This window comes from Excalfactoria chinensis, chromosome 1, assembly GCF_039878825.1.
Source record: "Excalfactoria chinensis isolate bCotChi1 chromosome 1, bCotChi1.hap2, whole genome shotgun sequence".
Lineage (NCBI taxonomy): Eukaryota > Metazoa > Chordata > Aves > Galliformes > Phasianidae > Excalfactoria > Excalfactoria chinensis.
The window spans coordinates 180,693,953-180,720,755 of record NC_092825.1 but is presented as its reverse complement, the minus strand read 5'-3'; the positions used below and the strand labels follow the sequence as shown (position 1 = coordinate 180,720,755).

The window sequence follows — 26,803 nt, the reverse complement described above, 5'->3', positions numbered from 1 at the left end:
TTAACTAAGGTTAAGCATGGTTTTCTTCCACGTTTCAAGTTGGGAGTCAGGACGGTACTCAGCAGAGAAGCCAGCTATGGGATACCCTCATGATGAGACTGGAAACGTGTAGCAGTGCAGTTTCTAATAACATGCATCAACACCTTCCCACAGAGAAATGAACTGAGGATGCTGAAGCCCAATGGGAACAACTGGGCTGCTACACGCACAGCTTTCCAAGCCAGCACCCTGGAGGTGAAACACAGACAGTCTGGAAGAGGGGTTCTTGGTTTCACTGCTATTTGATTTTAGAATACCTAAAGCAGCCAAATGAAGCCTCACAGCCATAAAACTGTCAGTCCTAAAATCTTTATATGCATATAGTCACAAGTAGCACAAAAGCCTCACAGTAATCTCTTCTTAGACCATGCAGGCTGGCATGTTTACTTGTACAATAAACAGATTAGCATCAGTTTTCCAATTTTATTGTAGGAAAGCACATAATGAGTTTTGCAGAACTATTTACACTAATCTCTGTGCGACTGAAAAGTATTTCTTTGCTGCTTTGTTGAGCCACTCACCCTCCTTCCCCCAGAACCTCTGTGCTTCCACCAGCTGGGCCAGAAGCGTTGTGTGTCCTGCTCACTAAGTTCTGCCTGCTTGTACCAACTCCCAGCATTAACAACCCATACCCTCTCCCAGCTGTCCCAGCTCCAGCACAGCTGTACAGGGCACACGTCAGGATGCAGCCTGCAGTTCCATTTGGAGTTTCATTTCCTACGCCAGACCAACAGAATTTTTAGTGCTAAGAAAATAGATACCAATGCACAAGTTTCAGAGAATTACCAAAGCACAGATTGATGTGCCTTAGCATTTATGTAGTAAATAGCTTCAGCGGAAAACCCAGAGGCCAGGAAGAGACTTTGGCCTAATGCAGTTATTGCTGGAATGCTGACAGAATTGTCTTCGTTTGTTGAGGCAACGTAGAAAAAACTGTGTTTTCATGAAGCCGTTCTGATTTATTCAAATAACTCCTTATCTATCGCTGCGTGTCAGAGGAGCCCAACTGTTCTTCATCGGCCTTACTCGTATGGTTGACACCTGGTTCCGGTACCTCGGAACACAGAATACTGTTTTCAGTTTTATCCAACAATCCCATAAAGGTATTTCTTGTATTTCTTCACCGCCTGGCAGGTTTGGGCATTATGTACACTTTGACAGGTTTGCTGAAGGGGATGGTCCCCTCGATGCCATTTTCCGGCTGTTGCAGAGCCTCCAGGCTCTCGTTCCAGGTGGATTTGGCAATCTTGGCGGCTGCTTTGCTCCTGTTGGAATTGTAGGCCAGCAGCAGCCGCACTTCGATCTGACACGGCTCTGATGGGAAAGAAAGGAACAAACCAAACATGGAATCACGCAGGTTGAAAAAGACCACTGAGATCGAGTCCAACCATCAGCCTATCACCGCCATGCCCACCAACCACATCCCCAAGCGCTGCCGTCACCAACAAGCAACGCAGAGTGTCTGATCACACCAGATGGAGCACAACAGATAACAGTTTCCCACAGTTATACTGCAGGCTCAGCTAACAACTCCCTAAAATCCATCATTTTGCCACAGCATCAGCTTTCAGTCACCTCCTTCTGCTTCTACTACTACTACTGCTTCTACTTAACCTGCACTTTGTGCTTGGACGTCCTCCTTTGTAAGCACGTACTTTCCTCTATGGTTTTAATTATCTCAATTTATGAAAAAGAAACTAATTTGTCCACTTTGTCAACTGACCGTGTCCTCTCAGCCCCCCCCAAGCTTGATGTCCTCACCACCTGTGAAATGCCTAAGCACCAATGTTAGAGTTCTTAACTTAAATAACTGCTAAGGGAGAGACCAGAACAGAATCCCATAGGCCCCATTTGAAATGCCATTTCGGCACATGCTGCAAAGGCAGAAATAAGGACCTAATTCAGCTCCTGCTACAGAATCCACTTTGAAATCCTGATACTGCTGACTGTAGGAACAACACCATTTTTCTTCTCCAGAACTAAAAAGATAAGCAGGTTGAACGAATACATGACAGAGGTGCAGCATAAAATGGAGTAACTAAAAGGGAAGACTGCACTGAAAAAAATATATCCACTAATTAAAAATATAGATTGCCAAATCCTATTAAACAGAAAAAAAAAGTGCTCAAAAATATACATACCCCACTCTTGAATTATTTGAAGAGTTTAAAAGGAAATGGGAGAAAGGAGCTGCAAAAAATATATATACTCTTTGCTTTTGTTGTCTGAAGCCCACAAACCAATTACAGCTGTGCTTCCATTGAGAGGTGTGAATGCCATCTATGATTGAACGTGGGTGTGGGAGTCACCAGAGATATGGGGTGTTTTTTTAGGACCTTCAAAGGGTGAAAGTTTAATCAGCAGTGAAATTACACTGTTGAGTATATGTGGTTCCAAAGGTTCTCTGCTGTGCTCAACTACCTGTCAGATCTAAAACAATGAACTACAATGAATCAGTCTGCCGTGACTCCTTGCCTTGAACTGAGGATGCAGGCCTGACTCCAGCAACGAATCTTACTCTGCACTGCTATGAGTAAAGTGCTCCAGATCAACACCCCCTATACACCCCGTGATCCTCTGAGCTCCCAGGACTGTGGACACACAAGAGATGGGAATCACACACTCCCATCAAACGTGTAGCAACACAATCCCATGAACCTATATTGATAACATTACCTGTCCAGGCTGTGTGAGAGAGGTAGACCTGAGTTATCAGTCTGTGCCTTCCAGGACCGGGATTTCTGAAGTCAGCTGGCTTAGGATGGATTAACTGCGCCTGCCCATCTGGATATAATACCTATAAAAATAAACACAACCAAAATAGATGTATGACAACTGGACTGGGCTTTTGGACAGCGTGCAGAATTTTGGTGCTTCCTGTTCAAGCTCTGAAGGCACGAAGCTGTGCTTTAGCTCAGAGCCAGGAGCCCAGCTGATCTATATTTCAAGACCACACAATTCTGTGTTGGCCATTTAAACCCACGGCATGAAGAAAAATGTATCACCTTCTTCCTTTGCATTGTCAAGGTTTAGTTTCTCTGCTTGAATCGTACCATACCCTTATTAACTGCAGCTTAGTTGATGGAAATGATTAAACAGCAGGAAGAAAACTGAGTGTTAAATATGGAGAGCCAAAGGCATGCCAACTTCTGCAGTGTTCACAACACACCTTTTGCTCCTCCTTCCAATATACAAGCAGGTGGATGCTCACCCCCACGCTTGTACTTCAGTCCATCATGTGTTGAGCACATGTGAAAGAAGCGTAGCACACACGGAGCACAGAATGCTTTCAAAGGGCTCAGAGAAAACTCCCAGAACAACAGAAGTGAGCCCAGCTCACTACACACAAGTCAGTTTTGCATGTGAGGTTACACCACTGAAGTCCAAGAGCGTTAAGGTGTGCAACTGTTGGCAATCAGGAATTATTGACTTCCTCATGAAAGCTCCCCACAAAACAAAACCTTCTTTGCATTTGTGGCTGCTTACCTGAACTTTAACAGTTCCTTGTGGATCCTGCACGTGTTCAAGGGTTGCATCCACATCCAGTGCCACCACCAACCCTGATGTAAACCTCAGGGGGTTATCAGATTCACCAGTTGGCTCAATGATGTTTGCACTAGCTCTGTGGAGCTGCAAGAGGCAAAGTTGTTGGTGAAAATAAAGGAGAGGAAAAAGAAGAAAATAGAATCACTGTTGTTCTTAACAGAGGAATTATGCATGAACTACACGTCACTTGACATACTACCAAGAATTAATCCTGAAGCAATTGCCTGAAGAACCGATATTTGCAACTGAGCAGAAAGCTGGAGCATAAGAGCTTTGTGGTCTGTCAGGGACTACATGGCAGCCAAAGATAGTCTGCAAGGCTACTGCATTCCAAACCGACCTGCTCTGGAAGAGGAAGGTGGAGGAAGGTACTTTGTCGTAGCGTTGTCTGAAGAATCTTGACCACTTCTGAAGGCTTGGATGTCACCAGTCTGGGCATTAAGTCCAGCAGCTTATCTACAAAACTGCCCTGCATTTGTGGGAGCTCTGAGATGAAGCATCTGTATCAAATAAAATAATTAAGAAAAATGAAGTACTTATTTCAACATTTTGAGTGGTTTTGTTATCTTTAGCCAAGCTACTTAATCTTTATAATGAGCTACAATGGCAAAATTAGATAAGGAGATTCCACTCCCAATGCACGTCTCATATTAAGATAATTTTGGCTACTTGTTTTCAAGTTGATAACACCAAGGGCTTTGGAGGACACATCTCTTAGTCCTGCCTCAATACAGAGCCAAGCAGGGAAGATGTGCACAGAAAGAGCTAGAAACATTGAGGTAAATAAAAACCAATTAAAACACACCCATGGGAGCTAACTGCTGTAAGGATTTATCTATAGAGATTGCACGTGCAGCTGTAACACTGTTTTGATAGCAAGAGTGCTAATTAAATGAAGTGACAGGTCACAGGCAATTCCAGCACTCAGCATTCAATCTCTACGCCTCAAGAGAGAAACAGTCGGGTGAAAAATGCCACTCCTATTACTGCTGCCTTGTAAACTCCAGAGGTTGGTACATCGCAGGGAAGACATGAATCCACCTCATCCTTTACGCTGTGCACTTTCAAACAGCTGACTCACTTCAGAACGTAACGTAACCCCATACCGTCATGCGAATCGTCTGACCTCCCTGCAGAACGATTTTGCTCTACCAGTATTTCTAAGAGAGTAATAATTCTTATATCTGCATAGTGAAGTACTAACTGGATTCAGATACTGGATTAACTGGAATCAGATAAAAGAACTATGCTAGCTCCAGAGGTGAAGAACAGAGTATAGAATTCATTTTATATCACAGGACAAGAGCCTTGAAAGATCATCCACAGTATTTCTTGTTCTTTACATAGAAGCAAAATGAACAAACTCTGCCAATGTTCAGACTCCTGTTTATGGAACCCATCACTGCCTGCAGGGGTTGCATTCCTAAGGTAAAGTGATGAGTTTTGCTGATCCTGAGGCCTAGCACGAAGGAAAGAAAGGAAGCGAGCAGTTCTGTTCCCTGGCTATCAGTGGCATTATTCAATACCAGGTTACATGTACTATCATCAGCTTCAATACAAAAAGACACAGAGAGAAGCAATGGGGTTTCTCACCTCTGAAAGGAATCTACTTCCTGAAGGAACTTCTCACACATCCCAAAAAGGGGTTCCACTCTGCAATGAGATAACACTGCTTGATGTAAAAATAACAAGAGAAAACTGGCTCTACAGCCACAAGCATTTCAGTTTTGAAATCCAGTTCAAGCTCCTAGAAACTGTAAGACCTTAAAGACAATCTGAGACCACAAATGGATTTCCCACAGGAGAAAGACAAAATGGATTGTCATCATCTTCTCCACACCTGTAACCCCCTCCGCAATACATCCCTTGCATTTGCACAAGGCATTAGGTTCCCAGAGCCACTGGTAGAAAACATGAAGCTTTCCACCTATAAAAATAGAATAGGCAAATCTTATGGAACTCTATGAAAACACAGCAAATTGATGGCAACGAACATATTATGTTCTCCTATGTGTATTGAAGAAACTCAGCTTCGTTCTTCAAACAGTTATCAGCATTTCCATGGTGTTTTAAGTGTCTAATTTAGCCTTGCTGCTTCTTAAAACACAGCTGGAGGATACAAAGCTTGCAGGTAACCCTTGGCACCACCCTTACCCTCTGGTGGTGCGTGCAGTCACGATGAGCTGTAAAGCTTTCGCTTGCAGTCTCATGTGGTGAATGATGACCACTTGTCTGCTTTCCACACCGCTGTACATGAACTCCATTTTGTACGTTTCTTCCAAGATCTGTCAGACAAACAACACAAGGGTAACGAACCATTCCGGGCTGGAGCACTCACCGACTCCTGCTGGCTGCTCTGGAATACAAACCAAGCAGCAGAGCAGCCCCAGTGGCTCCGCTCAGGTTCAGTTTCAGAGCTAGATTAGACAGAAACAACTTCACATTCAACAACGCTTCATATGCTGCAGATAGAGACGAGAACCATCACAAGATGAGCATCCTACGTGTAACCACATAGAAGGGACTCTATTTAATAAAGATCCCCTCACCTTGCTCTGATGGAAAGTGTTCAACATTCACAATCAAAACAGATAAACCTTCCCGGGGGGCTGACATACTACTAAGAAAGGCACCCAAGAAAGACAGTTCAATTAAAGAAGATTTAAGAAGCTGATGGGCTTTTGTATCTACTCGTCTCTAGGGACGAGATGTCAACAGCAGAGAAGGGTTTGATGCACAGCAGTAGCTGCCTCTTAATACATTTTAATTAACTGGAGGCTCAAAATGTCAGCATGGCTTCCCAGCAGATCCACAAACTTGCTTTTACCCTAAATCCAGATTATTTAAAGCTTGCTTTCTCATTTCTTTATTTAAAAAAAGTGTTTAGCTTTGTTTTTCCAGGATCAGTCAATCAAATGTTAGAGAGCAAGAATAACCTGGATGGAGTGGGACTTGTGGAGCTCATCTACCACATTCCCTCCTCAAGGCAGGCCTAATCAGCCCAGTTAGCCACGTGTTCTGTGAACACTTCCAAAGATGAAGATTCCCCACTAACAGTCTGGGAAATCCATTTTAGTGCTTAACAATAATCACAGCATTTTTTGCTACCTCACATCTACTCAGAATTTCTCATATTCCAGTTTGTATCTATCACTTCTTGTCCCACAGCAGCACATCAAACTCTGTCTTTATGTGATCGATATCCCCAGGTAAAGTAGTGGCATAGAGCAGTAAATCAGCCTAGAACTTTCTCTAGGCTGAATAAGCCCAGAGCCCTCAGCTTCTCCTTGGAGGCAAAGTGCTCCACTCCTCAGCCACCTTGAGGGTCCTCTGCTCAACTCACTGCAGTCCAGCAGTACCTTCCTTGTATGGAGATGAGCACAACTCCCCTCCAGATGTGATCTCCCCACTGTATTGGTTTTAAATGTACAGATGGAAACAAAATGTACAGAAGGTATATAAGTGAATGAGTAAAGGGAAAACTCACCAACGGTGGTGCCTTGACCGAAGCAGCTGAGGCAGTCCTCCCTGGTGAGCGATCTCCAAGAGATACTGCTCCAGTGGGAGTCAGCCCTTAAATGAGGTCTCAGAGGGGATGGAGTCAAGCTCCACCCCTTCCGGGAGCACAGCTACATCACTCTCACCTGTGCTCCCACAGCTGACCCCATACTTGCCTCAGCTGATTAATCAGAGGTTCAGGCTGTGATTACCAATCTCCCATACACTCCACCCCTTCACAGCGTGAACCAATGATTAGGTGAGTTTTCCCTTATCACAGAGACCCAACGCGACGCTGATACAATTTCCCGTCGCACCGAATGCTGATGTTATTCAAATGATGATTGGATGGGTATTCACGATCTTCCGTGGGCCAGTGCTTGATAGATGTTACTGGAGACAAGCCATCTCGAGGTGCAGGTCCATTTGCGTTTCATCAGTCCACACAAATTGTTCTCTGATGGTCCTAGAGGCTTAGAATCTTAGGGAGAGTAATACAGATGTTTCAAGGGTACCAGGAGAGGAAGGTCTGCCCTCCAGGGCAAGATACAGGCCGTATTCTTGTCTTGGGTCAATACTTCTGCTCGCACCGGATTATGTCCCGGCCTCCGATACCATACCCTCTGGCCAGATATCTGTGGCTGTATAACTATATCTGGCACCAGAGGAGGAGTCCTGATCTGCCATAGGGACATGATGGGTGTCCCTTTAGCAATAAAGACCGGAGTATTGACCACGATGTCAGTAGGCCATGTACCTATCACCGAGGGGGTAACTGAACCTCCCACCTCCAATAGTCTCCCCCAAGGTGCAAGTAGGCCACACCACTTAGGTCCTACTTGCACCTTCCAGGGCCAATTTATCTTATGGATTCCTGGTTTTAGATTCTCAGGGGCAGGGAGCAGAAGATTATTGTCATTACCAACCTGCGGTTTTACCTCATTATCAGCACCTGTAATTTGAATCCTAAGAGGGGAGGCCCATATAGTGTGTAACATTTTCAGAGCACTGGGTCTGCCATCCCGAGGTCTTTCGTTCAAGTCCCGCAGGGTTTCGTATAATCTTTTTGTCCACCCCTGCAGGGACTGGGAGTCTGTCTTCAGGGCAGCCTTAAGAATACCATTGTAGCGTTCAATAAGGCCTGCCCCTGTTGGATTATATGGCAGATGGAATCGCCATTCAATGTTGTTCTCTTCTGCCCAGCGCTGTATCATCGCTCCAGTAAAGTGAGTCCCTTGGTCGCTCTCGATGACTTGAGGTGTCCCATATGCAGACATTAGTTTAGTGAGTGCCTTAATTGTATATGCTTGATTTGCCTTTGGTACGGGATAGGCTTGCAGCAGTCCACTTACAGTATCAACGCAGGTCAGGGCATATCTCGCCCCCTCAGACCGAGGGAGGGGCCCAATGTAATCAACCTGCCATCTCTGAAGAGGACTATATCCTCTAGCAATGTGGGATGTTGTTTCAGGCAACGGTCTTGGTCTCATCTTCGAGCAAGCGTCACAGTCCTGACATGCTTGGACGATATCAGATAACTGTACAGGCAGCCCCCATGCTTTAGCAGCTGCCCACATTATCTTTTGTCCAGCATGCCGTAGCTTCTGATGTAACCATCGGGCAATATTTTCGGATTGTGAATTCCCAATCCATCGAACTCGGGCCAGTGTGTCCGCTTCATCGTTTCCTGGTGACTGCAGGGGTTGATGACCAGAGACATGGTAGACACATACCGTCCTGTGTTTGACTGTATTCCAAATGTCTACCCACATGTCTTTCCCCCAGATCGGTCGGGCGTGGATAGTCCATTCCTGGGTAGCCCACTGCGTAATCCACAGAGTAAGCCCCCGGTACACGGCCCAGCTATCCGTACAGATGTTCAGGATGCCATCACCAGGTTCTTTAGTTATAACCATCCACACGGCTCGTAATTCTGCCCATTGGCTGCTCTGACCATCCCCCTCATCAAACCAGATTGTCTCAGTAGAGGGATGGTATGCTATAGCTCGCCACTTGCTCGGGTTGCCTCTGCTGGACCCATCCGTATACCAGGCATCTTCAGGAATAGGATATCTTCCTTCCTGAACAGGGCTCTTCTCTGGTGGAGCGACCATTGGTTCTTTCGGCGTATCACTGCGATATGTCACTGGGCCTAAGATCTTCTGTAATTCCTCCTTGAGTGGAGACGAAGACAAGCTGCTTCTTTGACTTAGATAGGCGACCCATCGTGCTACCGTCTGTGCTTGGGCCACCCCTGTCTTAGGAAGGTGAGTTAGATCTCTTACCCACCCCTGGATCGGTAATGTAGTTTTAACTATAACCTCTGCTGTTTGCGTTATTGGCTCTACCGCTTGTAACGCTGAATAGGCAGCCAATAACTGTTTTTCAATCATGCTGTATCTTTCTTCTGCTCCGTGCCAAACCTGAGACCAGAATCCAATGGGGGTTCGAACAGAACTCTGGCGTTGCCACAGGCCCCAGCCAAAACCATCCTGGGTAACATGAACGTCTAGTTCAGCTGGGAGGGTCGGATCAAATATACCCAATGCCTGGGCTTGTTTAACTGCCAGCTTTGCCTGTTGGAAAGCATCTTGTTCTACCTTCCCCCAGTTCCACGATTGACCCTTCTTGGTAAGCTTATACAATGGCCTCAACAACTGAGCTAAGTGAGGTATAAAGGAGCGCCAATACCCCAATATACCTAAGAACTCTTGTAGCTGTTTTGATGTTGTAGGGACTGGGAACGCTTGGACTTTATCCACTACTGCACTGGGTAGTACTTTGGTTTTTCCGGACCAAATTACTCCCAGGAATTTTACAGATAACCCCGGACCTTGCACCTTCTGTGGGTTTATAGCCCACCCTCTCTTTTGCAGATAAGCTATCAATAAATCTGCTGCTTGTCTCACCGCCTCTAATGAATCGGATGTTAACAGGAGGTCATCAATATAATGATATAAATTTACATTATGTGGCTTCTGCCACTTAGCCAGATCACGCGCCACCAAATTATGACAAAAAGTAGGTGAATGCACGTACCCTTGCGGCAGAACCTGAAAAGTCCACTGCCTGCCTTCCCATGTGAATGCAAACTGGTCTTGTGATTCTTCACTAATCGGAATACTGAAGAATGCATTCGCTAAGTCTAGGACACAGTGATACGTTTTAATTTCTCTACTTAGTGTGTCCATTAGGGAGGCAATATTGGGTACGGCTGCATGAACGGGCGGCGTGACCTTGTTTAATTCCCTGTAATCCACTGTCATCCTCCATGTTCCATCCGATTTTCGCACTGGCCATATTGGGGAGTTGTACGGGCTATGTGCAGGCCTTATAATACCCACTCTTTCTAATTCCTGCACTGTTTTTGTTATTTCATCCTGCCCACCTGGGAGTCTGTACTGTTTTACATTAGTAATCCGACGTGGCTTGGGCAGACAAATAGGCTCATGTTTTGCATGGCCTCTCAATATTGTCTGAATTGCCCGGATACTAATGCATCTCTGCCGCAACCGGAACTCTCCCACTGTTGTGTGGAGAGCCAGACCCCACAAGATATCAATTCCCAATATGTACTCCGGAATTGGGGCAATAGATACCTTGTACTCCCGTGGTGGGAGGCGCCCGACCCCCAATTTTACCCACGTTTGGGTGACTGGAACGGTCTGTCCCCCAAAGCCTCCAATCATTACTTTGTTCCCTCTGAATTTTGTTGGATCTCCATAAATTATAGATGTTTCCGCCCCCGTATCAACGAGGGCCATAACCTTCTGCACATTTTCTCGGGACCAATATATTGTCAATTCCACATAGGGCCTCCGGTCCCGTCTAGAGGCCCTAGGGTGACTGACGTCCCTCATCACGCCATAAACTGGGCCAGATTCAGGTCTTTTACCTCTGATGCCTCTGGTACTGTGACCCGAGGCACCTGAGGTGGCCTCTTTTTCCTATTTGGCACGATAAAGTCTTCTAGATTCCAAACTGTTGTTGGTCGTCGTTCTATAAGCCTTATCCCCGGTCTTTTGGGGCGGTTTTGAAATTTTTGTTCATCCTTCAGCTGTTTCCACAACTGAAGCAGAACGTGATTGGGCTGCCCATCAATTTTGGCAAATTGAACACCTGCTCGGAGTAGATCATTAAACATTTGCTTTCGGGACACCCTAATGGGTCCCGCCCGAGGGGTTCGTGGAGCCGATCTCCTGGCTCGGGCTATTGGAAAAACTTCAGGATCTTCAATTACTCTAATATTGCGCTTGGTTCTTAGGCGCTCCGTTTCCCCCAGGTCCGCTACCAATTGGGCAGCATGTTGGACTGCTGCCTCTGCGGCCACTAGAGGATTCAATATAGAAACCAATGTTCCATACATATGTGAGGGAGCCTGTTGTAAGATTAGGTCCCTCATTCCCGCGGAAAACTTCACCATGTCCGGACTAACAGATACATCTTCATAGACAGCCTCTCGCATGCCTAGTTCCCGGATATAATTTTGTAGGTCTTCCATAGAAGACCACATTCCTGTATGTATTGGCATGTCTGTTTTATTTGACCATACCATACGGCAGGCAGCCATTATCCAATCTACGATCGAATGATTTTCTTCAGGGAACTGGGACCCTGAGTACAATCTCTGCCTCAGGGCAGGATGGACTGTTATGGTTGCTAGTTTAGATACCTCGGAGCCGTTAACTATTACACTTTCTGCTCCCGAGTCCCATAATCGTAACAGCCAGGCTGGGACACTTTCCCTTGGTCTTTGCCTGAAGCGCTGTACTAGATCCATAAGTTCGGTGGGCGTATATGGACGTGCTGTTACGTGTAAATAGGAGTCAGCAGGGGTCCATTGATCAGGAGGCACCCCTGCTGGTCGCTCCTGGACTTTTTTTGTTTTTTGGGTTACCATAGGACGGACTTCTAATAAGTCCGTCTTAAGTGGCTCTTCTAGGTCAGATTTAGTGACCTTAGTTTGATCCGATGTTTCAGGATCCTTACTATCATCCATTGTAATGTATCTAATTTGGGGGGTGTTTGAAAAAAATGATGAATTTTTCCCCGTTAATAGATTAATTTCGCCCTCCAATTTTTCAATGCGGGCTTTTAATAATTGATTTTCATGTTCAATCTTATCTGATTTAACCTCTGCCTGATTTAAAGCATTCAATAAAGGCCAAGCAGCCATGGATGCAGCCATTTGCCTTTCTTTGGTTGTCAAAATATCTTTTTGCAACCCCTGAAAGTATTCAGTTAGATGGTAAGGGGACATATTGCCCGTTACCCGTAAGGGCCCCCATTGTTCGATAATCGTCGCTAATTGAAAATATGGGGATGCCTCAAACCCTGGTATTTGTCCAGGGAGGATTTTCCCTAAGGGGGTGATCTTCTCCCCCTTGAACCAACTAAACACATTCCACAGGAAAGACATTTTTTTTCCGATATTCGCAGGCTCCTGCCTGGCTCGCCAAATGTATTGGTTTTAAATGTACAGATGGAAACAAAATGTACAGAAGGTATATAAGTGAATGAGTAAAGGGAAAACTCACCAACGGTGGTGCCTTGACCGAAGCAGCTGAGGCAGTCCTCCCTGGTGAGCGATCTCCAAGAGATACTGCTCCAGTGGGAGTCAGCCCTTAAATGAGGTCTCAGAGGGGATGGAGTCAAGCTCCACCCCTTCCGGGAGCACAGCTACATCACTCTCACCTGTGCTCCCACAGCTGACCCCATACTTGCCTCAGCTGATTAATCAGAGGTTCAGGCTGTGATTACCAATCTCCCATACACCCACAGCCAAGTAGAGAGCACAGATCACTTTCCCAGATCCCTCTGAACAGCAGCATTACCCTCCAAGCACACTGACCAGCTCCTCAACTCAGTTTTATCCACAGGGTTGTGGATGGTATTCTGGACTTTCTGACAGTATTTCCAATGCTTTAAGCCAGGCAGTCTGGCCAATCTTCCATCCATGTTATCACCCACTTATGGATGTGGAATCTTGCCATTTTGGTAATAAGTAATGGGAGATTGTGTTAGAGTTTGAGAAAGTCAGGCTTTGTGACATCTAATGTCTTATGTCTGCAGCACTAGTGCCCTCACTGTGGAAAGCAGTAAGGTTGGTCAGCCATAATTCACCCTTTGAAATGCATTTCGGCTGATCTCAATCGCTTCCTTGACCTCCATTTGCACAAAAATGGCTTCTAAGAGGACTTACTCCATAGAGTTCCCCAGAGGCCAACAGTCCACTGTTCTCCAATCTTCTTTCTTATTATTCTGGAAGATACATGGGATGTTTGCCTTTTTCCTGCAGTCCTAAATCTCCCTCAATCTCCACTTCATTTGATCTTTTGAAGCTGAAAGAAATTGCTTCACTTTGGGGAACTAAGATTTGCTTGGACAGGCTACAGCAGAAAGTCAGAAACACGTCAGTGCTGCAAGGCCATGGAAATGGGAATCCAAGGACTCGCCTTCAGGTGTTTCAGCCTCACCTGTTTTGCTGCAGCAGATGCCAACGCGTTCTGTTTCAGGTACAAAGGAGCTGCCACGTTCCACAACTTCTCCTGCAAGGCCTGCAGAAGGAAACCATTAAAAAAAAAAAAGGGATGATAAATAACCCTTTCAGTCTGAGCGCTGTAACACTGTGCGAGATAAACAGGGCTTGGGAACATGCCCTCTTCTGTTATACACCAACAGGCTGCCTGAGAGAGCAGGCCAAAGGTTTCTTCTTGCTTTTAAATACAATATGGGAAACCACAGCTTGCAAACTACACACTATATAAACATCCTACACAGCACTGGGAATAACGTTAACAAAGCTATGAATGAGAGACTGGCTAAGCTGCAAATTCTTCAGTATTTAAGGATAACTGTATGCAGAATATAGTCAGTTATCAGAGAAATTATAACCCATTATCACCTCCTTGAGGCTAAGAGCAGGGCATCCTCAGATTGCAGCCATGGAACTGGAATACTGGAAACAAAAACTGCCCTCAGAAACACACCCACACAGTCAGTACTCCTCAGCCTTCCTGTTGACAGCTTCCACTCCCTGCTCCCCCAGAAAGATTCTGGAGTTACTGAGTGCAACACAGCCGCTGGCACTTGGACAAAAGAAACCCTATTTGCTCTTTGGTTTATGTTAAAAAAGAATTAAGAAAGCTTGACTGGAAAGAAATCTACCGAGAGGGGTGTTCTGGCATTGGTGTTCTCTCTGTCATACTGAAATTTCTAACTCTGTGCTATTAGGAGCCACTTTTAATTTCAGCCACGTTACTTACTTTACATCACTGATGTATTGATGACTGCCAGAAATGCAAAAGCTCACGTTCTTTTAGCTAAGGCAAGATGGCTCAGTCCAGTCAAGCCCTGGAGAAAGGCAACAAAGCCACTTCCAAACACCAGCCCTCTGCATGGACTGCACTTCGTGTTGACAAAAGCTCTGGATTTCATAGGATCATAGACCAGTATGGCTTGAAAAGGACCTTAAAGACCATCCAGGTCAAACCCCTGTGATGGGCACAGCAATCAGGTTGCTTGAAGTCTATAACTCCTATCTAAAATCTATTCCAAGGATTTGAGGGCTGCTGTAATGCATTCCAACGGGCAGCTACACCTTTAGCTAAGGAACTCAAATCACTTTCAGTTTTAGACAACGAAGCTTCTACCGTCTCCTTCTGGAAACTCATTTGTGATGTCCTGCCTTACCTACCTGTAGGTCACATTTTGGTGGTCGCCAGCAGAGGGAAAAGCACTCTCTGAATGTGAAAGGTTGCAGAGCAGTCAAACACTGCAACTCTGTCTGAAAACAAGTTCTGCTCTGGCACAGAAGTGCGATAGTGTATTCATTTACAAAGTTACTTCATCAGTTATTTGCCCCAGGAGTGAAGCAGGGCTGCCTGAAATCCCCCAGATCTCCACTTCCAGCAGGGATCAGCTCTCAGCACTGCCACCAGAACGCGTGCAGCTGACTGGGGATGTTCTGAAGCACAGCCCACGACACCCCGCTGAATCAGACCTTAATGAGGAGCAGCTGACACTGAAGGTACGTCGCAGTGAAATCCGCCATCCCTGCCAGCTCTGACTGCAGCTCTCCAAGCCTCTGAAGATCACTGAAATAAGCAAAAGAGAGGGGGGGGGGGAAAAAAAAGCGTTGAGACAGCAAGTAGGTTAATCTAAATGCGCTCAGAATGCAGCAGTAATGCTGAGGCCAGCTATTCCCACATCTTGTTTTTCCTTATCCTTAGTATGGGCACCAGAAAGAGCAGGAAAGCATGCACTACAAAACAGCTTGCGCCCTGGGACTTGGCAGCTCCTTTTTTTTCCTAGAGGCTGACACGAGCGTTGCAGTGGAAGCAGTAAGTCTGTCAACCCACATTGCTCTGCAGCCCTGTGGGAACCAAACAGCACAGCAGTTCCTGATTTAACGTTAAAAAAAAAACCCTCCAGGTTTCTACAGCAGCTAACGACCCATTTGTGTTCTGCTGCTGGGAAATCCAGCTACTCACATTGGGTAGGAAAGGCTGTTTGGAACATGCTTGACTGCATGAACCCACCATGTTTGAGAGATAGCTTCCACTGCAAGACAAGCTTAAACCTGATGAACAGATACTTGCCCAATGGGCTGTTGCGTGTGGCCTAGTATCGACAGGCTCTTTGGTGCTTAATTCCCACATCTCACAACGCACTAATAGGGAACAATAACAATTTCCATCAGCTCCAAATACTGCTCTCCTGTGCAGCACGTAGCTATGCACACGGCCATCTCAGACAGGACTGCTGTGCAGAACAAAAGGCACTCACAGCCTCTCAAGATGCCCAGAGTTTCACTGTGCCTTATCAGATCCTGGATGCTCTGCCAGGAGAGAAGATGTTAAAAGCATTTTGTGCACTGGATGCTCTGAGATCGTGTTCTGGGCTGTGCACCACAGCTCTAAAAACAGCTGAGGATAAAGCATGTTGTTTTCATGGTCAGGATTTCCACTACAGGTGGGTGTGAAAGCAATTTACAGCTACACATACAAAAAAGGTGGACACGTAGGGTAAAAGGAAAAAGGCTTTTTGAAGTTCTGTGTTCCAAATAAGGGATTTGTGACTGTTTTTCTGACTCTCAACAATGATTCCCTCGTTGTCTCTTCAACAATCCTTTTCAAGTGTTTTGTTTTTGTATATCAGCTGAGATAAAATGGAAAAGGCAGAATAAGCCCCTTGTACAATAATACTGCATATTTCAGGAGAACCTCTGAATCCCCAACTCATGGAGAATCTCAGCTCCTTTATAAGCTTGACTGATGAAAGGAACCCAACAGAGCAACAGAAGCAGCTTCTGTCCCGCAGAATCAATGGCCACAGGATCTACAAACTAGAAGACCAAGGGAGAAAAGCTTCTTCTCCATCTCAAACAAAAAGCCCCGTGTGTACACATTACAAATAACCTGACGAAAATCAGAGCTGTGCAGGGACAGGACTAAGAATGACGCCGATCCTCAGCATGGACTTCAGAGAAGCTGCAAATCTTAACTCCTCTTCTGCCGAGCAGCCTTACCGAATGGTGAACTCCAGCAGCTCCTGGATGCCCTGCGGGTCGAGGTGCTGCAGGTTGTACACCCTCTCCAGGCTCTGGTGCAAGAACTGCTGGGAAGGGTCCTCGTGTGGCGTAATGCTGGGAGAGACAGGGGAGGAGACCAGCTTCCTACCTGGCAGCTAAGCATAGAGAAACACGCACACAAAGACTAACATCAGTAACAGCACTGCAAAACGCTGCTGTGTTATTTAACAGCTACCAACTGAGAGCTACGACTATTTCTCAGAGTCAACATTTATACCAAGGCTCTGTTGGTTAATTCTATTTAAAACCCACTTGTAGCTAGAGATCTTCAGATTAAACATCAGTGTGTCTCTGAGGGAACCAATCTCCTTCTCTATTCACTGCGAGACAACGGAATCAGGAGAAGACCACATGCAACTGAATTTATGTACTGCACTAAGACTTACAATCACCTTCAGTTCCACCTGTACTCCCACGCAGGAAAAGCATGCTCTAAAGGAGCACAGAACACACCTCACCCCCAAATAAACTGCTTAGGTAAGATCTAAGTCAAACCATAGAACCCTTAGAGTCTGAAGGGACCTCCGTAGGCCATCTAGTCCAACTCCCCTGCAATGAACAGGGACACCACAGCTAGATCTGTAATATGCTAACTGCTGTTAAGTGTGCTGAATGTTGTGATATCGACAAAGGCTGAGCTCCCCCTCCCCATGCAGTGACAGCCCCTGGGCATCCTGCCTCCCAGCATTCTTTTCTAACCAGCAGAGCGTGTACGAATGTCGTTTGAGAGCAATAACATTTTAATTCAACAAAAATATTACAAAATCCATATCGTAACCATTTAGTATCTGGCTCTCCCTACTTAACGTACGTTTCAATATTCACTCACTGATGCTGAGGGGAAGAAGAAACCCAGGATCAAATTATTACAGATTAACAGACGTGGAAGAAAATAACAAGACTCCCAGCAAAGCACAAGCCTTGGTGGTTCAACTTACTCTTAGTGGAGGGACCAGATGAGAGAGACTGTCACGAAGATAGGCGTAATGTCTGAACGTGTGATCAGAGAACAGCGCTGGCATTGTTGGGCAACTTTTAGCAGCATTGAAAATCAGAACCAGAACAGCAATGTCTATTGAAATGGATTGTCAAAGAAAAATAAACAAAGACCAGAAGAGTTCTTTAGGGATGGAAAGTTAATAGCAGTAACTCAACAACCCTTTCTTTGCTGGAGGTTCTTCAATAAGTTCTTTACTGTTGGAGAATGCTGAGCAAAACCCCAGAGGCAGCTGTCTGAGCAGATGCAGATGAAGCACAGAGTGCAAACACTACAGGCTGGGCCATATTGGAGAAGGGCTGCTGTTGCCAACGGGGGATGGCTCAGAGGCAACAGACAGGATAGGAGCCAAGGATCATAAACGCAGAACTCAGTAGGTGGAGCTTTCTCTATGGCTCACATTGTGCCTACCAGTTTGGCACCCAAACACTTACAATTAAGCATTTCCCTCTGAGTTCTTGAAAATTGCTGCAATTCCTCCCATGCCGGCACCCCAAAAAACACCAGAGAATCACAGAATCGTTTGAGTTGTAAGGGAACTCTGAGGGTCACCAAGTTCAGCTCCTCTGCCGTGAACAGGGACATCCACAGCTCGATTAGGTTGCTCAGAGCCCAGTGCAGCCTGGCTGGCAGAATTAAAATGAACCAAAGAAACACCACAGAAAGAAGAGTCTGGAACAGGAAAACCTTTTTCACGGTCCGAGAACCAGAAAATACAGAGGAGAGCCAAAGGCTTTAATCAACAAGTCCAAAGACCTGCAACAGCATGACCCAAAACACAGCATCTCTAACAGGAGAAAAAGGATTCCAACGCAAACCAGACAAAGTCAGGACAGTTGCTTGCATGGAGAATAAGCAGGTTCAGATGCAATCCTAAGCACTTAGAGATGTGAACACCATTTCTCATTTCCTATATATATGCTGTATCCGTGGGCTACCAACCCCCTAACCAAGACTTCAACTTGCCAAACTAGTTCCTCTTTTTTGCCCTAAATCCCTTCCAGGTTTTCAGCTGAAGCTATTCAGCTAATCTGATTAAAATTTGCTGAGCACTTTGACTCTAAAACCCCCACATTTTCAACTAACAGTTTATTCACTGAAGGCCTTCCTTGTCACTTCTGCTTCTCAGCCTGGCTTCCCAGAACACCCCTCTGTAAAATTTAATGTCAAGTTACCTCTAGAACGTTTCTAAACTAACATCCCTTGGCTTGGAGCAGGGAGGTGGTGGAGTCTCCATCCCTGGAGGTGTTCAAGAACTGCAAAAACGTGGCCCTAAGGGAAACAGTTAGTGGGGATGGGTTGATGGTTGGACAAGATGACCTCAGAGATCCTTCCCAACCTCAGTGGTTCTATGATTCTAAGTGCAGTGAGGTAAACTAGAGCTTTTCACCCCCCAAATTCCTTAAATCCTGAACTCACAGGACAAACGCGCTCAGATTATGACATAGCCATCTGATTGAAGATTAACCTCCTCTCCACCTGATCCCAGCCCTTCTCGATTCTCACAAGGTATTCATTTAATCTGTTAGCTGATGGCCTCGAAATGGAGAGAAAAAAACAAGGAGCAGCACAGCAGTTCCACTGAGTTGTTCCAGCCGAACATCTCTCAGCACGCACCGTAAATAACAGAGAGTTCTGCAGCTGCACAGAAGGAAAGTGAGGAGAACGAACAATAGAAGAATGGTATTTCACATTTCTGAGGCATCTCCCATTGTGTTAAGGGTAACGGTACAAAAATCATGGCTTGCATTCTAAAGCACGAGAAGTGCTGAATTTAATATAAGGATTTCGGATTGACTTATTTCAGAAAGCTAAGTTCATAGTATTACGGGAATTCAGCCACTGCTGTATAGAACAGCACTAAGTGACAGTGCTGTTCTATATACTGCACAGCAGTGAGGGTAGGAGATGTATCACCAAAAAGCAAGCAAAGCAGAACACCACTCATATTTAAAAGCTAAAGCATCCACCAGATTAGTGTAAGCTAGACAAATATTTTCCCATCAAAGGACTCATCTGCAAAACCTCAACCTTGACCAATTGCTTGATAACCAAATCATTCATCACAGCATGAAAAAGCTAATTATACCACTCCAGTATTTATGAAGATGATTCTGGATCATAGAATGGCCTGGGCTGAATAGGACCACAATGATCATCCAGTTCCCAACCCCCTGCTATGTGCAGTCAGCATCTACCAGACCAGGCTGCCCAGAGCCACATCCAGCCTGGCCTTGAATGTCTGCAGGGATGGGGCATCCACAGCCTCCTTGGGCAACCTGTTCCAGTGCGTCACCACCCTCTGGGTGAAAAACCTCCTCCTAAGATCCAACCTAAACCTCCCCTGTCTCACTTTAAAACCATTCCTGCTTGTCCTATCACTCCCCACCCTCGTAAACAGGCGCTCTCCCTCCTGTTTATATGCTCCCTTCAAGTACTGGAAGGCCACAATGAGGTCTCCCTGCAGCCTTCCCTTCTCCAAGCTAAACGAGCCCAGTTTCCTCAAGCTGTCTTCATAAGATAACAGTTATTCCATTGCTTGCTGAGTAATTAAGTTGCAAAGGGATAGCGACAGGACTGTCTGCTAACAGCTCAACAAATCCAAGCACTGGGAAAACACCGCTGAATGTTTGACAGTGAAACAGATCAGCTGGCTTCGTCACAAGGATACAAGCTGGGTCATCCATGTCTGGTTCTGGGGTGTCAAAGAACGGGTGTGTGCTCAGCAGCTCTGGGACCAGTGGGAGCACCAGAGTGGGATGCCGGCTCCCCAGGAACTTTAAGCACCTGAAAACAGATGGACCAAAATATTTCTTAGTGAACACATACACTGCAAAATACAACATTTTAAAGCATCATCGCTTTGTATTACAGTGGCACTTTGATGTGTTGGTCACCATCAGAATCCTGCCGTTAAGTCTATGTGCAAACCCACAGCAATGCTGCCTCTTCAGGATTTGCAGCAGTGTTTGAGATGATCAAAGATAACAGAACAGCTTGAAAAGAAAACCAAACAACAATAGAAACTGTTCGCTTAAGCTATCCAAAAGATAGTTAACACCTACAGCTACACAACCTAAGGAAAACCTGCAATTAAACGCTAACAAGCACATGCATTTGTTTCTTCAATAAAACTAGAGGAGCAAGGAGGTAAAAGGCCAAGAAAATAAGATCCAAAACCCAAACTCCAACAGCAATGTAGAAGAAAAAGAAGACTAAAAAAAGAGCTTCCAATAATAACCAAGAATTCCATCTCAAACCATGCGTGTGGAAGCAATGCTTCCTTTGTTGCCTCCATAAACAACCAAAAACCCCAAAAACGTTCATTATTTTCGCTCGTAAAGGAAAAGAATCCCGCCAAGAGCACAATCCCCATAGCCAGCCAGCCCACTTTTCACCATCGGTACAAGAATATTGCCATGTCACAGAGCACAAAACATCAGTTATGCGGAATAAATGACGTTTCCAAGTAAAAGTTGAAACTACCTTTCTAGAAACTCTGTGAATGCTTTGTCTGTTTTCAATAAGGGGGTCTTCCATGCATGGTCATCAGTTCTGGATGACCACCAGCAGTATCGACAAGCAAGAACGATGCAACATCTCTGTGTCAGTCAGGAACACATACAGCATACACACACCTGCTATTCCAAGTATTCACAGGATAACACAATAACCTTAGTGCTGTTAACCTCCTTAGCTAGTTTAACATTTGGTTAATGCCCCAATTCACAACAAAGCAGAAAAGCAAGCAGACACACGAGGACATCGATCACACTCACTTCCATATGGATTCTCTGTCTGTGGGATATTTGGTTAGGTTCTTCAGCAACTCCACCAGTGCAAGATGGATGCCTTCTTTCGTTGAGACATTGGTGCAACACAACAGCTCATGAAGAGCTTCTCGAATGTCCCTTGAAGAATCCTAAAAAATAAAAGCAAAAACCCTCCAATCAGAACCTTTGAATGCTCAGAGAGAGAGAAGCTTGGGTATATATTTATTTTAAAGGCAGAAGATCCTGTTCTTTGGCTGAATTCATCCTAGAGGCATCAGTGACCATTCAGGAAATAGGAAGAACTTGACCCAACTGTTGGTTTACAGGTGTACAATAAAAGAACAAGTGTAACACAAGCTACAACTCAAGCAATCAACTCTGATGCGACAGTATGGAATCCTTAACGCATCACTTCTAAAGTCACACTGCACCTACGTTGCACTTCAGGCCAGAATGATACCACAGAGAGAAGCTCACGCCGTCATCAAGTTGTATTTTTGGAAGCGGTGTGGCTGAACTCCAGCTTAATTAATTACTTGCCTCCTGCCAAACACCACCTTGCAGTTCCAAAACAATACAATAGACTTCCTTGCTGTCATTTTTGTGGCATTGGCTGATAGAATGTGAAAATTTGACAGGATACAAGAACAAGATGCATTTCAATAGAGGATTTTTTTCAAAAAGCCTAATTTGCTAAATATCAACAGCACATCCATTAACGTCTTACACAAAAGAAAGAACAGTCCCCTTGTCGAGGATCTTCAATGGCAGCCAACATACACAAACAAAGGAGGGAAATGCAGTGGGTACGCTCATCTGGTCCTTATTTTGGTGCTGCAAGGCAGACAGTCACTGAACAAGACTATGTACTCTGAAGACTGATGCAATGAGTGGGGAAATAAAATAATCCAGGTGTGTTGCATGGATTGGTGGGAGGACAGAATGGAGATAAGCAAGGCAGAAGACTACAAAGGGCCAAAGAGGTGTACAACTTGGCAGCAAGTAAGAACCATAACACCATGGCATGCAGAATGCAATGCCTGGTGTGAAAAGCAAGGAGCAGTTGATAGAGTCATTCAGATAAAGAAAAAGCAGTTGAATGAAAACTGTTACATTAACACCATTAACAATTCAGGCACCAAAGTTCACACTATTCTTCTAAATCCTCTCTTTTGGTGTCAAAAGCTGGATTTTATTGCTGAAATTGATAAGCAAGTAAGCAAGGACCTTCCTGTACCAAGCACAATGAAAACGTGATAATTCTCATATTTCAGCTATCATAATATAGACCACAAAACAAAAGCAAGGAACATCAATGTAGCTAGTCTACACATTCATACTGCAATGCACAGGTCTCCAAATGGAACAGATGTGAAATAAATGCACAAATACCAGAGGCATCTCACACTCATTGCTGCGTTTGCAAGTCCAGGTCATACTGCACAGCACTTGTTACAGACAGATAAGCAGGCTATCATAGAATGGCTTGAGTTGGAAGGGATCATCAAACTCCAACCACCCTGCTGCAGGCAGGGCTGCCAGCCTCCATATCTAATACTAGACCAGGCTGCCCAGGGCCCCATCCAACCTGGCCTTAGGTTAGTTCACTTTATCCTGGAGCACAACTGAAAGATGGCATTGTTGCCTTGGGTCAAGCAAATAGTGGGTAAAGAGACATTTAGAATGCATCTACCAGGTGCAGCTGAGAATTGACTGGGACAGTGATGGATGGAAAAGGCCAAAACTATTCCAAGGAGTGTGCTAGAAGTCAACTGCTGGAAGAGTAGAGAGAGAACCAGTGTCCTGGCTCTGTTCAGTGAATAAAAGGTATAATTAAAGTGGTAGAAGAAATAGCACTAAGTTGTATTCAACATGAAATGTCACAAAGTGATGAACCAGAAAAGGAGACAGAAGGAAATCCATGTGATGCAGCAGCAGTTACCAAAGGCAGCGAGCCTTTAATCTGAATATCATTTATTTAAAACGAAAATAAGACAAGAATGTCATGTTATCCCTTGGTGGGAAGGCCTTACCTCCAGAACAGCTAACACAGTATCCAGCTGGTCCTCCCGCAGCGTGATATTGTTGGAAATTTTTCTCATCGTGTGTATTGACTGCAACCTCACCTCCTCAATTTCATCATTAAACATGTCCACCAAAAAATCCAGGCACTTCTCAGCAAAAGAAGGTGAGGACTGAGCCAACATGCAGAGGGCCTCCACTGCAGCAATCCGTACCTCTGTTTGGAGAGGGGGACATCAGTCGTTAGTGCTGTTTAAGAGGGCATGCCACCAACAGACAGGCCTTGTATTACTGGAGCACTGGGCTAAGGACGAGAGCTCATAGAATGGCCTGGGTTGAAAAGGACCACAACGATCATCTGGTTTCACACCCCCTGCTGTGTGCAGAGCCACCAACCACTAGGCCAGGCTGCCCAGAGCAACAACCAGCTAATAAATATTATGTATTTCATGGCATGTTTTGCAAGAGTAGCTATAACCATGGTACCTTAAGCAAGCTAATATAGATAATTAAACTGCTCGCTTCGTTCTTCCAGACATTTTAATTGCTAAGAGCATTCACTGCATTTTTAAGTAGCCACGTAGCACTTCATGAATTGCTGAAAAGCCCGAGAGTAGCAGTGTGTCACCAGCACACAGAATGAGCTTTCCCTGCTTCCTGACTTCAGATACCTCAAAAGAAAGGAAAGAGGTGCCCCCTAATTATCAGAATGACTCATAATTCAAGCAAAAGTAAAAATAAACAGAGGCGTCCAAAGAATCTCTCTGCTGGAAAATACAGTAGGAATGGAAAGAAGACCCAAATATAACAGACATGCATGAAGATTCTTTCCCCCTGCAGCCATTTTCCCATTGGCTTCCACAACATTAATGTGCAGGGATCATAAAAGGATGAATTAGCTGTCTTGCAAACATTGCTTAAAACATACTCCTACTTCTCACTCAAATTAGCTCATCTTGAAAACATTCATTTAAAGTTGCGTGTAACTTTTAGGCCTATTGTTCTTAAAGAACATTTTGATTCCTGATGATTCCGATTAAGCAGAGAAAGGCAAACACAGCGAGCCCTCCACTCACACAGAACAAAGCCCATGTCACAACGCTGAGTCTCCACGGTCATTAAGACCACAATGGTATTAGAGGCATTAGAGAAGGAAAAAAAAACCCGAGAAAATATTTGCCAATATTACATTCATGAGCTGACACATTCATTTAGATTTAAGTTACAGGATGGAATTGAAAACAAACAAAGCAGCGCTGTGGGTAAGGCAGAATACAGCTCAGCAGTATTTAAAATGCCACTGTGGAGACATATAGACACTCTTCAGAGATCTGGTTATTTTCCACATCTGCCCATTTTAATGACATCCCCCAATAATCAAACTGGAGATGCTTCACAATGGATTGAGCCATACTGTCAGTCAGGGAAAAGAACAAGGTTTCATGCTGGAGCTTCAGGGAGAGTTCAGCTGTTAGGAAAACATGGTTTAATTTGCAGGACTCACAGAAAAAGAAGTCAAATTTTACACCACGGTTTATAGGGATATTTTTGTCACAGTGTTCTGCTGACTGATTTACTGTCATCCTTCCAGCAGGGTTTAAAACTGAATTCACGAATGACATTCAAAGCTGCACCTTTTCATGGCTCTCAATAGCCTTTGCAAACCTTTGCTCTACCCATCGGAAAGTCGGGCTAGAAAAGACTAAGCACAGACACCCCTGAGGCCATCAGCACAGCCATGCTCAGAAGCTGAGGGATGCTTATGTTCCAATTTGACATTCATAATTTACCCTGTTTAAAAGAGCAGGACAGATATAATCTGCTGGAACGAGCGAGATGAAGGCCTCCGTGTCTATCACAGCAAGTCTATGAGACTCTGGTGGAACGGCACTACAGAGCAAGGTAAATGTGATGGTAAAACGCGGGTGTTTCCAATCAAGAAACAGAATTACAATAACATGACAAAAGACATAAACAAGACCTCACCTGAAATCTAAGAAACTGAAAACACACGAATCCAGTCACTAATTTTCAAGTATAACACATTCCAACTGCCCAAGAACACTCACGTCTGCAGAGACCAAGAGGAGCTTGGCCTGTGTAGCCTCCTGTGAGATGAAACTTGTCTACTGCTTCATTAGGAAAGCCAGACCTGGCGAGAAGCAACAACTACTTAATCCAAAAGCACCTACCACCAGCTAGGAAGAAATGAGCATTAGTTGGCCACGCTAAATCCTGGATTGAGATTTAAAAGAAAACTTGTGTTCATTGGATCCTGAAACATTTTGAAGGACACTTCCCAACACAAGGGTTCTAACCTCCTAACCCCCAAACAAACAAAAAAACCCCTCCATACATCCCAAGCAATTCAGTCACTGCATTGACACTTACCATACATTTCATCTTCCAGGCCGTGAACAAAGGCTCCACAAGCTCCTGATTCAATCAGGTTCACAGCACCTGTATCGATTTCTTCTTTGGGAGCATCATCTCCCCATTTTCTGCCACTTGAGAACTCCCCAGAGCTGTAGAGCTCCTTGGCTCGTTCGTGCGCCGTGCGTTTCCTCTGCCCAAACACATTTCTCAGTTACAACCATGGGAAACGTTAAAGGTTTGACTGAACAAAATAGTAAATGGTTTTCTGGATTTGAGAACAGGCATAGCTGGAAGCTCTCACTTCCTTATTGTTTTGTAGGCCAGAGAACTGAATGTAATACTTTCTGAAAGTTGCTTCAGGAAGGAGTTTTACTGAAAAGCTTTTTGCTCGAGGGTCCCATTCTCCAGCTACTCACTGCTCCCAAGATGTCTATGACTACCAAACAGCTCTTGTAGGATGCTGCCATAAGTTTGTTCCCAAAACCAGGATGCCAACTTTCTGTACACAATAAAGCTTGGAGCCAAATGGCCATCAGAGGGACACAAACGTTTACCTCTCATCCACAAAGCCTGAATAGCCTCAAGCTCTTTATTACATGGCTCAGTTAATGAAACCTAAAACTGGCAATTGCTTCACTGACTTTAATCTAAAAGAAAACCTGCCATCATCAATTAACTCTCAGCGGCCCTGAGGCAAAGACACGCTAAGCAAACAGGCTCTACATTTCCCCACCTGTTGTGTGGTTTGAGTAACCTACACACAGTAAAAACAAACTCAAGCATTAAGAGTTTACATACCCGCAGATCTGACATGAGCTTCTTGTCAAGGGTCTGCTCTAAGAAATGGGAGCTCACTTGTTGCATAGAACCCTAAAGGAAAGAAAAAGAAATAAACCAAAAGGAATCAAGAGGATTACTCTCGATTTCACCACACAGTTTCTGGATATCTGTGGCTGATAA

The 26,803-nt window shown here is 44.9% G+C and overlaps 1 protein-coding gene across 4 annotated transcripts in view; it reads right to left on the bottom strand.

The window, feature by feature from the left end:
- Window positions 1–327: 327 nt before the first annotated feature.
- Window positions 328–26,803, bottom strand: part of INTS4 (integrator complex subunit 4) — a 35,253-nt gene continuing 8,777 nt past the window's right edge. For all 4 annotated transcript variants that reach the window (XM_072339415.1, XM_072339409.1, XM_072339416.1 and 1 more), the window contains exons 9-23: window positions 26,642–26,713; window positions 25,859–26,033; window positions 23,479–23,684; window positions 21,452–21,594; window positions 20,344–20,459; window positions 17,614–17,747; window positions 16,613–16,770; window positions 15,086–15,179; window positions 13,560–13,640; window positions 5,740–5,870; window positions 5,179–5,238; window positions 3,926–4,085; window positions 3,526–3,669; window positions 2,716–2,836; window positions 328–1,353 (exon numbers count right to left, since the gene is read on the bottom strand). In XM_072339415.1, coding sequence (XP_072195516.1) covers window positions 1,160–1,353; window positions 2,716–2,836; window positions 3,526–3,669; window positions 3,926–4,085; window positions 5,179–5,238; window positions 5,740–5,870; window positions 13,560–13,640; window positions 15,086–15,179; window positions 16,613–16,770; window positions 17,614–17,747; window positions 20,344–20,459; window positions 21,452–21,594; window positions 23,479–23,684; window positions 25,859–26,033; window positions 26,642–26,713 — 1,989 coding nt within the window. In that variant the 3' untranslated portion in view covers window positions 328–1,159. The remainder of the gene's footprint in view (window positions 1,354–2,715; window positions 2,837–3,525; window positions 3,670–3,925; window positions 4,086–5,178; window positions 5,239–5,739; window positions 5,871–13,559; window positions 13,641–15,085; window positions 15,180–16,612; window positions 16,771–17,613; window positions 17,748–20,343; window positions 20,460–21,451; window positions 21,595–23,478; window positions 23,685–25,858; window positions 26,034–26,641; window positions 26,714–26,803) is intronic.